This window comes from Coloeus monedula, assembly GCF_965178545.1.
Source record: "Coloeus monedula genome assembly, chromosome: 1".
In the NCBI taxonomy this organism is placed as follows: domain Eukaryota; kingdom Metazoa; phylum Chordata; class Aves; order Passeriformes; family Corvidae; genus Coloeus; species Coloeus monedula.
In genome coordinates, this window is record NC_138781.1 from 34512429 (window position 1) to 34526753 (window position 14325).

A 14325-nucleotide genomic window follows, 5' to 3' on the forward strand; every position below is an offset into this window, starting at 1 on the left:
CTCTTGGCCTTTTGGTGCTGTTAACAAATATGAATGATATTGCCTGAAATAATCTACCTACCTGGTTCAATAAGCAGCATATAAAACTTTCTTTTATTTGGGACTTTGTGTCTCAGAAACAAATCTGAATGATTTGAAATCTATTATAAAACATTAAGCATTTGAAATCATTAAGAATATGTGCATAACTTTAAAAAACAGACCAAATACTAATTGTTGATTACCAACATAGACCATACTAGCTCAGAGTAGCAGCCCACCAAGATCTGTACATGTTCTGATACTTTTTTAGTTCAAGCAAACTTTTGCAGCATGCAACTGGATAGGAGAGACTTCTCCTCATACTGCTGGTAGTTGGTTCTGCCCTTCAATATGTGCATCTGCTTGTATTTGTTCCAAACAGCTTCCCTATTTTTTTACTTATATTTACAGTAAGTAAATTAATTATTGTTTGCCTGAAATGCCATTCTTACTGTACACTATTTTTATGATGCTTTATGCACCATATGACTCCAATAACACTCTCAATCTTCTAAATCTGAGATAGGACTTAGATACAAAGACCTCTAAACTGAAGCATATATGTATGACACTCCACTGTGTGAAGCAAAAAGTGATAATTAATGACAAAAGGTAAAGACAGTAAGTAAAGCGTAGAGGCAGCCTATTCACTCACAGCACTGTTCAATAGTCTCCCTTGTTTGTAGCCTTCCAGCTTTCTCCAAGCTTCACCCCAAGTGAAGTTCCATACGCTCATGCTCAGCCAGTTTTTCTCTTACTATTCACCATTAGCAGGCGGGTGGCCGCTTTCTGACATGTACCACCTCCCAGTTGTTTGCTTCAGTGGCTGAAGAAAGTGGAATCACAGATTGTGCAGATTTATGGCCAAACATCCCACATCTGCCTTATACCTTGGTAGTAGCGCTGGCCTTAAACAACGGCCATTTGACTAGGTTTACTGTCTCTTGGGGTCATTTCACCCCTGTAACACTCCTGATGGTTTTACCCTTACAGCCAGACCAAAGAGAAGGCAGCCCTTAGAGCCCAATGTTCCTTCTACAGCAGTTTCTACAAGGCCCCATGGACCCACAAGTTTTCAACTCCTGAAATAAGTGTTGGAGTAGGATTTACACCTATAGATCAAGAAGAGGAAGTTATGTTCACATATTTTCTTTAAGTGCGTTTTATTTGTATCTAAGCCTACCCATGTATTCTCTTAGTGATTTATGATCTTAAAACATACTTTTGACTTTATTTTTAAAAGCATTACAGTTCACTTTTATTATCACATGTTTAGTCTTGCAGTGAATGCCAAGGATTCTATTACAAAGACAAAAAGCTATCAACGTGGGCAGCCACAGCAAAGAGATCCCACTGCAGAACACAAATTAAAAATACAACCAACAGTCTCTCCCATTTGCCGAGTCTTACTCAAGACAGGTCCGGTTCATGCCTGAGGGTCTTGGCTGCTTTAACAAAACAAGAACACTAGCTAGGAGAAGCAGCTGAAAAGCCTACTTTTCCACTTAAGGCCAAGATTCTGTAATTATTCAAGGAGAGCTGCAATTAATTACTAACAGGTATGTGGTATCATTTTATCTTCTAGGAATCTTGATGTTACCTCATTATTTAATACAGCTGCAATTAGCCCTAACAGTTTAGACTTTCAAGGCACACAGCTCCTCTGTCTAGATCTACCTATAATTTCCTTGCCACTGCTGGAAGAGTCCCTTCTATCCCCTACCTTGTTACATGAGAGGATTATTTTTGCACTGCACTCATTTTTTCTGTGTTTTAAGCACATATCCATTGCTTACAACTGTCTAAATTGTGACAGTTTTAAGTATGTCAAAACCATTCAAATGTGTTACAGACATGTAGAAATAACACAACCACCTGAGAGCCTGAATGGGATTCTGGGGGTATTAACAGATTAAGAAAAGCAGTGGGACTGGCTGGAACAGGGCCAAGATTTTGCAGGGTATATTGCAGGAAGGTAAAGCTCCTTAATGTAATCAATTTCCTTCCCTCCTTTTTCCTTTTCATTCCTTCCTCTTCTCTCACCATATCCTTCCTCACCTCCAAGAGAATAAGGACTTAAATAATTAGATTTTTCCCCTGCCCCTGAGGACTGCACGTTGAAGCAGCAGGAAAGCATTCATATGTCCCTATAACCCTTACAGCTATGCCAGCAGGAACTTTTGGCTAGGGTCATTTAACCTGAAAAGGTCAAAGTAGGAACCAGATGAAAAGCAGCCCATTGGCCATCTAGACCTGGGGGAGAAGGAAGCAGGAGAAAGGAGGAGGTGAAAGAACAGGCCATCAACCTACTCTCATAAAAAGTGTGGGGAGAAAGACAGCTAGAGAAGTTTGACAAGGTAGCAGTTCTGGCAAACAGCAGGAAAATTACCTGGGACAGAAGCATACCTTTGCTCTAACTGAAACCTCACAGATTCAGATTGTATTCATTGTGCTGTTTCAGTTCTGACTGCGATCTTAACCAAGAAAAAAACCCAGATGATTTAGTTGCATTGCATGCAGGAACCATTCAACACAGAGTTATTTTTGGAATAAAGAAAGTTTATTACTATACCTGAGCACCCAAGTCCTGAAATTCTTTGCAAGCTTCTGGGAAGACATCATATGCAATAACTGGATATCCATGTTTTACCAGGTTTTTTGCCATTGGATTTCCCATGTTACCCAGCCCAATGAATCCAACTGGGGTTTTGGAAGCCATAGTCCTAGAACACACTAATTTCAAAACAGTAAAGATCAATATATTTGCATTTTAGACTAATGTACAACAATGATGTAATAAAAGCTACCATGTAATCTGTTGTCAGTTATTTAAACAGCTTTATGCTTAAAAACAGTGGAAATGTGAATCCTATTTTACATAATGTAAACCATAAATTATAGCTCACATTGGGCCACAAACACAATCCCACAATGATTTTTCTAAATGTCAAAGAAAATTATTGTAATTAGGAAAATGTGGGTGTTTCAAAAAATACAGTACTAAAACTAAGATCTGAGAAGAGCTCAAATGCACATTTAAAATATGCAGGATTGTCTATGTTTTATTACGTGTCTAAATTCTAAACTAGATATGCAAAGTCCAATTTTATATATATTTTAGACTCTTTACTGGCAACTTTGCTTGCAGGCATGGGATATAGCATGTGTTCTCTAGAAATGGACTCAGGCTGCCACTTTAATTCATGCAGCCCCTCACAGATTCTTCTGATCCTGCAATCAGATACAAGTCACTAACCTAAAGATGAAAAGTCTCCATACTAAATCATGGCAAATCCTTTGAGCCATGCAATCATAGTTCAAATAGTGAAAACCAGAACAAAATATAGTATTAAAAAAAAATAATTACGACGTCTTTGCATGAATAACCTCTGTATTCAATTTACCATACTACCAAGACAGAACTATAAAGCCTAACCTACAACCTGTGGAAAACACTACAGTTTCAGTCAGTTACCTCCTCCCAGTAGTTAGTGAGCATCAAATTCTGGACAGGAGCAGCATTGCAGGCATTCATCTACTGCAATCACTATCTCATCACTCTGAACAGTCCTAATCCAAAGGCAGCACAATTTGACAGTGACTAGATTTCTTTGCCAATTACATTAAATACTTTCTCCTTTACGACAAAGGAAAAAGTTATGCAGAATAAACACTAAAGTATATGTCAACTAAGCGGACAGAAACAAGGCTAACTAACTACAGAAATACTGTGGCTCTGAAGTACACATACAGAAAATGTGCCTGAGCTGCATCGAGACTCTAAGAGGTCTCAATGCTTAGCAAAGAATCCTCTCTAGGCCAATAACACTTGATTAATCATTTTAAAGTCTTTATGACTTTAAGCTCCTTCTTAGCCAGCAATGGTCATGCTCTTTCATCTGCAACACTGTTTTGGATGTGCCACATTTAATAAATCAGGTTTGTTGAGAGAATTTTGGTCTGAGACAGTTTCCACAGATGCCTACAGCAATTACATAGCTAGAGAAGTAGCACAATTTAAAATAAATCTGCACTGGGAAAATGCTTAGTGAAAACTGAGATAAGTCAGGAAAAGAGCCCATTGCTTTTTTAAGAAGTGCTACATGTCAAAACTAGGGAACAAATGAACAAAGAGCCTAAACCAGCATCATCAGCCATAACAATCATCTTGGAGTCTTCTTCTCATTGTTTCTATGAGTCAGTCTTCCCCAGTCCCTCACTTGCACTTATCTAAAATTGCTCCTTTAGTTAGTCCAAAGCTTCCCACTTCCTGAGGAGCTTCAGGCCCTGGTTTTAAGCATCTTTTCTTTCTCTAGCCCTTAATACCAGTAGATCTTATTTACTTTGACTTCAGTAAAGCTTTCAGAACAGCCTCCTCTCGTATCCCAGTAGCCAAATGAAGAAGGTATGGACTGGACTGGACTGCAAAACTGCCTGAAGGAAGAAATACTGTCTGGAGCATTGAGCTTAAATAACAGTGATAAGTAGTTCAAAGACTTGCAACAGTCTAGTTACACATGATGATCCTCGTGGGTCAGTACTAGAGCTGTTTAAAAGGTTCATCAGTGACTGATGATTGAACATAAGCACCCTCAGCAACACCATGTGTGACACCAAACTGGGGGGAATGGCTGAAAAAGGGCTGGGCAAGGCTACCATTCAGAAAGACTGGAGAAATGGAAATGGGCCTCAAGCAGTTCAACAAAGACAAATACCAAGTCCTGTACTTGGGGCAGAGGATGTCATTGCAGGCTGCTGACTGGCTAGCCAGGTGGCAGCTCTGCAGAACCTGTGGATTCCCATTGACTGGAAGTTGAGCGTGAGTCAGTAGTGCATTCTTGCAGTAAGAGGTTAATGACATTCTGCACTACATTAGCAAGAGTAGACCCAAGAAGTCAAAGAAACCAGTCATTCCTCTACAGAGCAAATACACAAGAGATCAAACTGCAAACAGCCCAGCAAACATCAAGTAATATGACCACAGAGCAGGAGAATATGGTCTATGTCAGAGGCTAAGAGAACTGTCTTTGCTGAGCTTGGAGAAGCAAAGGCTGCAGTCTTCTACCACCTATGGACTGGGAGGGAAGAAGAGTTACAGAGCAAATGAAGCTGAACTCTTCACAGATGTGCACAACAATAGGACATGGGGCAATGGCCAAAAGCGGCAGGAAAGGAAATTCTGGTTGGAAATAAGAAAAGCATCCCTGATGTGGAAAAAAGGTTCCGCAAGCTAACGGACAATGCAGAGAAGTTGTGGAACCTCCATCTTTGTAGCAACCTTAGAACACTATGAGCAACCTAATCTTCCTTTAAAGATTTAAGTCTTTTGGAAGCCTTGCTTCCAAACCTCGGTTTTCTTTGTTTCTGTGAATTCCAAGTAACCGTACCAGAAGAATAATTCTGACTACCATATCTAGGCTCATTTTTGTAGACTCCTCACCTTTATCCTGATTTCTTCTTTTCTCACACCATCTCACAGACATCTAACCATCACCTCAAACTGAACACCTTCAGAAAACTTTCTTGATACCTTTTTCTGCTATCAGTTCTGTCACCAGCAGTGATGACTGTCACTCACAACAGCCTCAAAGACCCATCCATGATCTGCTTAAATCTCACTGATTCATCCATCACATCTGAGATCTCAGCTGCTTCAGAACCTTGTCACCTGTCTCAACAGACATAATCTTGCCTTGATCTTCATGCTGGGAATTGAAAAGGACATTTTGCCCATGCTACTTTCCATCACTCCTTCTCTGCAGTCTGCCTGCTTTTTCTCTACAATGTCACGTAAGACTGCTTTGCTCTGATGCCTTTTCATGACTGTCTTGACAGTCTTCATGACATCTTAACATTAAGACTTCAGCTGGTAATTAGATTGCAGTAACGTGCCTATTGCCAACATGCACTCCTGTTGTGCCTCTAAGGCAAGCTTTTCACAAGGTAAATATCCATGAAATGAACATTCTTCTACTATAAGGTTTCCCTTAAAAACTGTCACTTTGCAATACCCCCAGAAAGGCATGGCAACAGTTAGGCTGTAATACAAGACAACTTGCTGACCAGTACTATTAAGCTTTGTGTGTTGTATTCTATTATTTCTCCTTTTGTCTGTCTCTGTTGATTTTTTTGTCTCAGTTCATGAATCAGAGACCACTTTCTGTTATGTGCTATCTACAACATATTCAAATCCATGGGAATTGGGACCTGTTAGAGAAGTAGTCCAATTCCTGAGTCAGTTTCTGGCTTTACTTTGGTTTAACTTTTCATAGCTCAGTGCTATATAAGCCACTTCAAAATTAAATAATTTGATCAACAGCTTTGAAAAATCTTCACATCTCCAGCTACTAAAACACAGGAAAACTGGTTTAGAGGACTGATTAAATTAGCTCACAGATCTAACAGAGATGATTTCAATTAAATTTGAACCAACTATGTTTAGATGTATCGCATAATTTAATGACTGCTTAAGACAGTGGGGATTTGCCAAAAAGAGGATGTTTTAAAAGACAAGAACTTTCATGTTCTCCCATTAGATGAACCTCCACAGGTGCTTTCACAGAATGCGATGTCCACCCTGCATATCTTGGCACTTTTTAGAATCTCATATGTAGCACAAACTCAGATTTGAAATAATTGCATAACTCAAACATCTAAGGATGGATATTCTGCAAACCCACATCACGTATGCTAACTAATCCCATCAATTGTATAAGCATTTGCTGAAACTGTCCCTATGGTATTGAGCCCATTTCACTTCAACCATAAAATCCACAGTAACCTGCTGCAATCACATGGCTGGAAAAATGCCCAGTCCACACTCAACTTCTAAGAGAGGGCAGAACAACCAAAACAGGAGCAACAGAATCTACTTTTAAAATAATCACTGATACCATGCACAACTAATTCTCCTTCACTGGGAACAGAACCAGCAATACAGGTTAATCAGTAAATCAAGATAACTGTGAGCACAATAAGCTACAGCTAGACTGACTCCAAAGAAATTGGCCTTTTCCCAGAAGATTCTTCATTATTCTCCTGAGGGAATATGTGTTTACAGATCCTCATGCCTATGAAAACTCAGTTGATGAGGACAACCAATTACAACACTCTCACCAAATTTGGGGCTCAAGGACAATATAGATAAAACACAGATTTTCTGCTTTGAAAAGTCAGCCTATAACAGAAAAAAATTGACCTAATCTGCAATTTCACAAGAATTTTACCTTAGAAACAATTTAATTTAAAAAATCAGCAAGAGTTTATGAATATCTGAATGCCTTTTCTTGAACAAAATGCAACTGTTAGAAGAGTAACTTCAGAAATGCACAGACTGCGATCCTGTCCTTAGAATACCTGAACTGTCAATGACCCAAAACTTGTCTCTTCAAGCTTTATATAAAGACACAAAAAGCAGTTTTCTTTTTAACCTGAACGATGAAAAATTTAGATAATTTCAGATGTTTACATTTCATTTGATACTATCTCCCAAAGTAACAAGTCTTACAGTTTCAAGAACTAATTCCAGCTCCAGTGCTGCCCTGATTTCACTGCAAACACTCGAGTGCACAAGCACTACAATATGCAGAACTGAGGACATGTCTTTGTATTCAAACAAAAAGGAACTAATAGCTGGGTAGAACCACAGACTGCAGAGCTGGAAAAAGTCCAATATTCTTGTACTCTAACTGGCTAAGAATAGGAATGAGAAACAAGTAACTCTCAAAATATAATTTCAGCTATATTACTTAATTCTTGGCTTTATATAATGTATTTTGAACCATATTCACCAAATGGCACAAGGGGTAAGAGTCCACACCGTCCTGTCCCAGAAGAATTTCCTAATCAGAGCGGTTGCAGATCATATTAATATTCTTGATCTCTCTAGATCAGTGAAACTTCACCTCTTTTCCAAGAGGTGAGATTTAACAGGATCATCGGAAGATACCCAGAGTAAGCTCAACTACTGAAGTTGCTGGTTTTGCTTGGGGCTTTATGAGAAAATACATATGAAGTCACTTGACAAGGAGAAAGAAACAATGATGACAATTCAATATGAGCCACTAAATGAAAGATTTTCCCACTGACTTAGCATCTGAAGTTCTGGTACAACAACAACAGAAGACATCACCCTTTTTCTCCTTCCTGCTTTGAAAGAAAGGATCAGAGAGAACATCTGTGTTTTGTGCAGACTTCTCTATGGAACTCATAAAACCTCTACTGAGACTAGATCCTGGGAGGGCACTAGATGAAGAAATAGAGAAGTTAGAGAGGCCAGCTGTACATGGGTAGACTCCTTCTGCTCCTAGAAGTTTTGCCAATGGAATTTAAATTGCCCCACGGTCACTGACTTTTAAAGGTTACGCAATGATTTTGAGAAGTGCACTCTGCCAAAATAATAATTTAAGAAGATTACAATACTCTAAATTTGGCCAGCTTTACATTGAAACTTACACTTGCTTTTTCTTGCCTCTGTAAAGGTCTGCCGATCAAAACCAGACGTGCTATCTTGTAACAGTATTCTTATATAAAATTTTTCTTATCTGTACCTATACCTCATTGAATGTTTGCTAATACATTACAGACAAAACCATACAGTAAGCACTTTTCATCTAAAAAGAATATCAAGTGTACACTTGATCCCTTAATTGAGTAATGTGCTGGACTTCTGAGCAGCAGGTCTTCTGTCATAATCCTTGCTTAGTAATTAATGCTTCTCTGCACCAGAGCATAGAGTCATGCAACAGTTCAAACAAAGCTCCTGCATCAGCAAAAGTACTATTTAACCACCAAAAGTACTATTTAACTATTAACTCAATGGCTCCCTACCACTCAAACAAAACTACTTGGAAGGACATTTTTGTTCTCTAGCATGGTACTGTCTTCTTTGATAACAGCTCCCTCAGCTCATGAATTTTCACTCACCAGAAAATCTTCTTTTCTCAGCCACCATAACTCATTAAACCCCTCTTCATTCCCCCTAGCAGTCCCTAGGAGGGATTTCTCCATGTCCATCAAAAATATATTTTTAAGTAAGGTGATATAAACCCTCTCCATCAAGCACCTTTGTCAGTGCCTGCCAGCTGCAGAACACAAGACTACGTAGCCCCTGTCCAACTGGCTAAAACACAAACATACATATCCAAGATGCTCCTCCAAAATCTGCCCTCAGCTCTTTATTTTCCTCCTAGACAATTTAACAATCTCTGGTATAAACATACAGAAAAAGCAAACCATCATGGTCTGCACCAGCTGCAAAGAGCAACTGGCCAAGTAACCAAGGAGCATTCACTAAGAGAAGAAAGACAGCCTGCTTGCTAACCAAACTGTGGTGTTGGACAGCTCTCAGAGCTGGCAGAATTCCTTCACTAGAATGGCATTTCACTCAGAAGGACAGATGATGAAATCACTACTCAAAACCCAACTGTCAGACTAATCAAAACTAAAAAAAAAGAATGGCAAACTTAGTAAACTCATTAGAGATGGGGAAAGCTCAACATATAACTAAGCAATAGAGCTTAGCAGTTAAGAAGGCTTAATGCTTAGAATTTCATCCCATAAACATTTCTCAGAGTCAAGAGTACTTTCAGCACAGTCACTATTGACTAAGAGCTTAAATGCTGTGGGTGAAATTCTGTTCTGTGGATATTTCTTGGGAGAGTCACAGTTTCTCCTTAGACTTAGTTACAGTTTCTTGCTCAAGTCTTCAGGCAAAGACAAACTGTGTTTTTCAACTTTAAGGGCCAGTGTTGGGTTGCTTTTCATGCCTATGCTCACCACCAAGAAAAAGATCCCCACCATCTGCCCTACATTAAACATATCATTTGGATATTGACCAAGACAGTGGATTTCAAAGCTCTTACAGAAATGCCTGACAGCTACTATGCACAGAAAGTTCAAAAATCATTGAAAGCTACTGCTTTCAATTGTGGCATCACAAAAGGTACTAAACACACAAATAGGTCCCCCATATTTACCTTTACTAGCATGAGACCAATATGCCTGCTGCACCTGAGCTATTAATTACCACAACATCAGAGCTGCAACTACAAAAAAAATTAATGCATTAGTGGAAAGGAGACAGTGGAGCAAAAAGAGCACTTAAAGATAATGTCAAAATTGTCAATTTCATTCATCTGTTTAAGTGAGGTTTAGAGGGGAATTACAAAGTTTTTTAAGTTACCTACCTAAAAGTAATTTAGTAACTCCTGAAACACATTGTTAAGTGTCAAGATTTTAGAACCATATACCATTTAAAAGAATCTATTTCTTCCACTTTGCCAGTTAAAAACCTCCACCTATGTGTTGAGAGCCTAACCACAGAGTGACATACACGACCAACAGACCACAATCAAAATGACACTGAAAAGACTACTAAAGGTTTATTTTTAATGATTTACTTCAGCAATTATATTACTTTGAAACAGCTGTGTGATTTTTCAGGACTCTGGAAAGGGAAAATGTCTAGGTCCAGTTCTACAAATACATTCCTCCTTCACTTGCACCAACAGGACATCTGCAGTGTCTACTCCTTCCACTGCCCATGAACCAAACACAGGTGAGCACCAGTGCCCGCAGAGCCGAAACAGGAGGAAGCGCCGCTGGATCTACCTTCAGTTTAAGGAAAATAATCGGACTCAATGACGGAGAGGGCTGAACAGCCCAAAACTAGGTAACAGGTACCGCAGACATGTCACTGCTGCCACAGGAAGCATTTGTGGGCTCTGATGATTTTCAGGCACGCTATTTTAAGCAAATGAGTGAAAACATTTATTAAGCCAAGCCGCTCCGAAGCTCCGGTGGAGCCCCGAATAAGGAGGCAGAGGTAGCGTGCCGTGCCAGCCGCGACGGCCCGGGGGGTCCGTCACCGGGGATGCCTCACGGGGAGATGGCTACGGAGCTGCACCGGGCTCGGAGGGCCCGCAGCCGCCAAGGGCAGCGCGGCAGCTGCGCGCCCCGGGAGAGGCCGGGCCTTTCCCCGCCCGGCCGGCAGAGTGGGGCCACTGCAGCCGAGGGAAGGGGCAGGTCCTTACCCATCACCCGCCGGTGCCAGCGCCACCAGCCCGCAGGTCCCCCGCGCACCACCGCCGCGGCCATGCTGCGCCCCCGTGCCGAGTGACCTCCGGCCCGCCACCGCCCACCGCCACCGCCCGCGCGCCGCGACCGGCAGCCGCTGCAGCCAACCACGGGCGACCCTCGGCGGGGCACAACCAATGGAAGCGCGCAGCGTCCTCCCTGCGGGCGGCCGGCCCCGCCCACCGCCCCGTGACGGACAGGGCAGGGGCGAGGGGCGGGGCGGGGGCCGGGCCGGCGCTGGAGCACCTCATTGGGGCGGTGGGACATTGTATCCCGCTGCCCGCGGCTCCCCCCGAGAAGGCGTTTCTTTCCAGCCCTCCTTGCCTGTGCCTGCCCGCTGCCGCTTCGGCTTCCTGCTTCGCTGCTGGGGGAGGAGGCTTGGCTGAAGCGGGAGAGGAACGGAGCGCTGGCGTTTTGGCGAAGACAGCTTGTGGTACGAGACGGCGCCCTCGGGGCGAGGGAAAAAGCCGCCTTGCACTGTTTTGTCGAGTCAGGTGGCAAATAAGAATTGGCGCTTATTGAGGGTTGGAATTAGACGATATTCTAGGTTCCCTTCCAACCCCAATCATTCTGTGATTCTGTGACTGGCTTCGTCGTCGTTGTGGGGGCTTTACCCCGGCTGGGCGCCAGGCGCCCCCCAAAGTCACTCCGTCACTGCTCCTCCTCACCTGGACAGTGGGGAGAAAATACAACGAGAGGCTCGTGGGTTGAGATAACGACAGGGAGAGAGCACTCACCAGTTATCGTCTTAGGCAAAGCAGGCTCAGCTTGGGGAAATTAATTTCATTTAATGTCACTTACCAATGACATTAAAGTAGGATAATGAGAAATAAAAAGTAAGTCTTAAAACACTTCCTCCCCACCTCTCCCTTCTCCCCGGGATCAGCTTCACTCCTGATCTTTCTACCTCCTCCTCCCTCAGCGGCACAGTGGTTTGGGGAACGGGGTCTGCAATCAGTTCATCTCACGTTGTCTCTGCCGCTTTTTCCTCCAGGGGAGAGCTCCTCACACTCTTCCCCTGCTCCAGCATGGGGTTCCTCCCACGGGAGATATTCCTCCCTGGTCTTCTCCTGTATAAGTCCTTCCCACGGGCTGTAGGTCTTCACAAACTGCTCCAGTGTAGGATCCCATCCGTAGGGTGCAGTCCTTCAGGAAGTGGGTCCCCTGTGGGGTCACAGATCCTGCCAGCAAACGTGTTCCAGCACAGGCTTTGGGCACATCCCCCTTCTCTCTGCTCCACTGTGGACGTCCATGGGCTGCAGGGGGACAGCTTGTCCCACCAGACTCACCACGGGCTGCAGGGGAATCTATTCACAGAAGCCAGCCCTGTAGCCCATCCACCGGCAAAACTTTGCCATGCAAACCCAATGCAATCATGCCCAGAGAGCACTTCCCAAAGGCCTGACACAGGGTTTATCAACATCAATAAAATTTGTATTTGAACAAGGTGGCAAGAGCTGGGCTGCTCATCCTGAGCCCAGCATCTGGAGACCTCACTGGTGGCTCTGGGAGAGCTTCAGGTGGGTGTGTGAGGAAGCACACCAGGCTCTGAGGCGGGGCAGGCTGGAGGCAGGCAAGTGCTGCCTTCTCAGAGCAAAGCTTCAGCTCCAGTCCTGCAACTGCCATGTTCATCACTTTGGAACAAAATAGTTAATTTACTTTCATGTCAGAAGAACTTGCCTTACTTTGTTGTGCCAGGATGCTGGGTACTCCCTCAGTCATTAGGTTACTGTTGTTAGGTCAGAGCTTTTTTTGTAGCTGTTATGTAGTATCGTTTACAGACTTCTGGGAGAGTGCAGTCGTGAGGCACAGATCTTGGGTCTCACCATGTCATGTATTCACTCAGTTATATGTTAGCACAGAAAGAGTAGGCTCAATATATGAGCTTGGCTCTCCTCTCAGTACCATAATGTGTATTTTTATATTTACCCCTATAAAGCAATACAGTTATATACAGTTAAATCAACCCAAGCTCAACATAAAGGAATTTTGTCGGCAGTGAAAGCGGCTGTGGTCATATAGTAGCTTTACTGTGACATGTGAGAATGTTACCACTCAGTAGGCTGATCTCATACCTTCACCCAGTTGCTTCTTTCTCATTGCCTCTCAGCTGAGCACTGAGACAGAATACGACTTAAGAAGAATAATCTCTGTAATTAAAGCAACGGAAAGAGACACAAACCCACCAACTCTTTCATTTGCTAGCACTTTGATAAATATTGGAAGCTCTGTAGACTCAAATATACCAATATTTTTGTAAGCTCGCTCATCTGTTTCACTGTGCCATTTGAGTGCCAAATGAATAAAGCTACTGAGCTATGTTTACCTTTCTCCTCAGTGGTGAAGAGGTTGACTACCATTTTGTTCTTGAATTTTTTTTGTGATGAGAAGAGGTGTGACTCCTCATTGAGCAGCTATGCTGGCAGAAATTTTTACTGAGGTATGGTCCAAATAAGGTCTTTGGAAGTCTTTGAAACCTGATTTTTACATATAATCACACAGAACTTTGAAAACATGGGGGGTTTTGCATTCTAGACTGCTACTTCACCACCTTACATTTTCAGTCATTGGCCCTTTACCAGACCTAGACTCCTATCAACTCTGAACTGAGTTAGAAAAGTGATTTTCTTTTCTTTTTTTTTTTTTTTTGGGGGGGGGAGGGGAGTTAAGCATAGAGGAATGTGTGAAGAGTCTAATGCTGTACTCAGTGTGGTCCTTTAATTCCAATATTTAACTCTGATTACAAGATGCAGCTTTACATCTATAGTTTCATCTTTCTCTACACCTTTCTCATGTCTAAGGTGGTTTTGTTTGTGTAGGTATAAATAATGCATTCTTTGTTTAGAAGGTATATGAGGAGAACAAACTGTGTACAATATAATAAAAATACACTATAATCACTTCCAGAAAAAGTATGAGAAAGTGGAAAAAGGATAATCCTATTCATTAAAATGTAGTAGACTTAGCCTTATATTACTTTGCCAACACACTTGTGTATAAAGTCTTGTTACAGACATGACCACTGTTCCCTTACTATAGCTTTTACATTGCTTTTGTACAGAATGTGCAATGAGGTTCCCAGTTTTAGACCATCAAGAAATAGCGTATATTTACTTATATTGTACCCAAATAATGCTTAGTGACATAGTAAACCTAGATCTTTGGGTTTAAGTGACTTAAGTGACTTCTTACCCTGTAACAAGTACGTGTAGACCTTAGGTGTACATC

At 42.0% G+C, this 14325-nt stretch overlaps 1 protein-coding gene across 1 annotated transcript in view; it reads right to left on the minus strand.

The window, feature by feature from the left end:
* HIBADH (3-hydroxyisobutyrate dehydrogenase) overlaps window positions 1-11175 on the minus strand; it is an 86421-nt gene extending 75246 nt beyond the window's left edge. Inside the window, exons 1-2 of the mRNA XM_082282107.1 lie at window positions 11055-11175; window positions 2594-2754 (exon numbers count right to left, since the gene is read on the minus strand). Coding sequence (XP_082138233.1) covers window positions 2594-2754; window positions 11055-11118 — 225 coding nt within the window. The 5' untranslated portion in view covers window positions 11119-11175. The remainder of the gene's footprint in view (window positions 1-2593; window positions 2755-11054) is intronic.
* Window positions 11176-14325: the final 3150 nt, after the last annotated feature.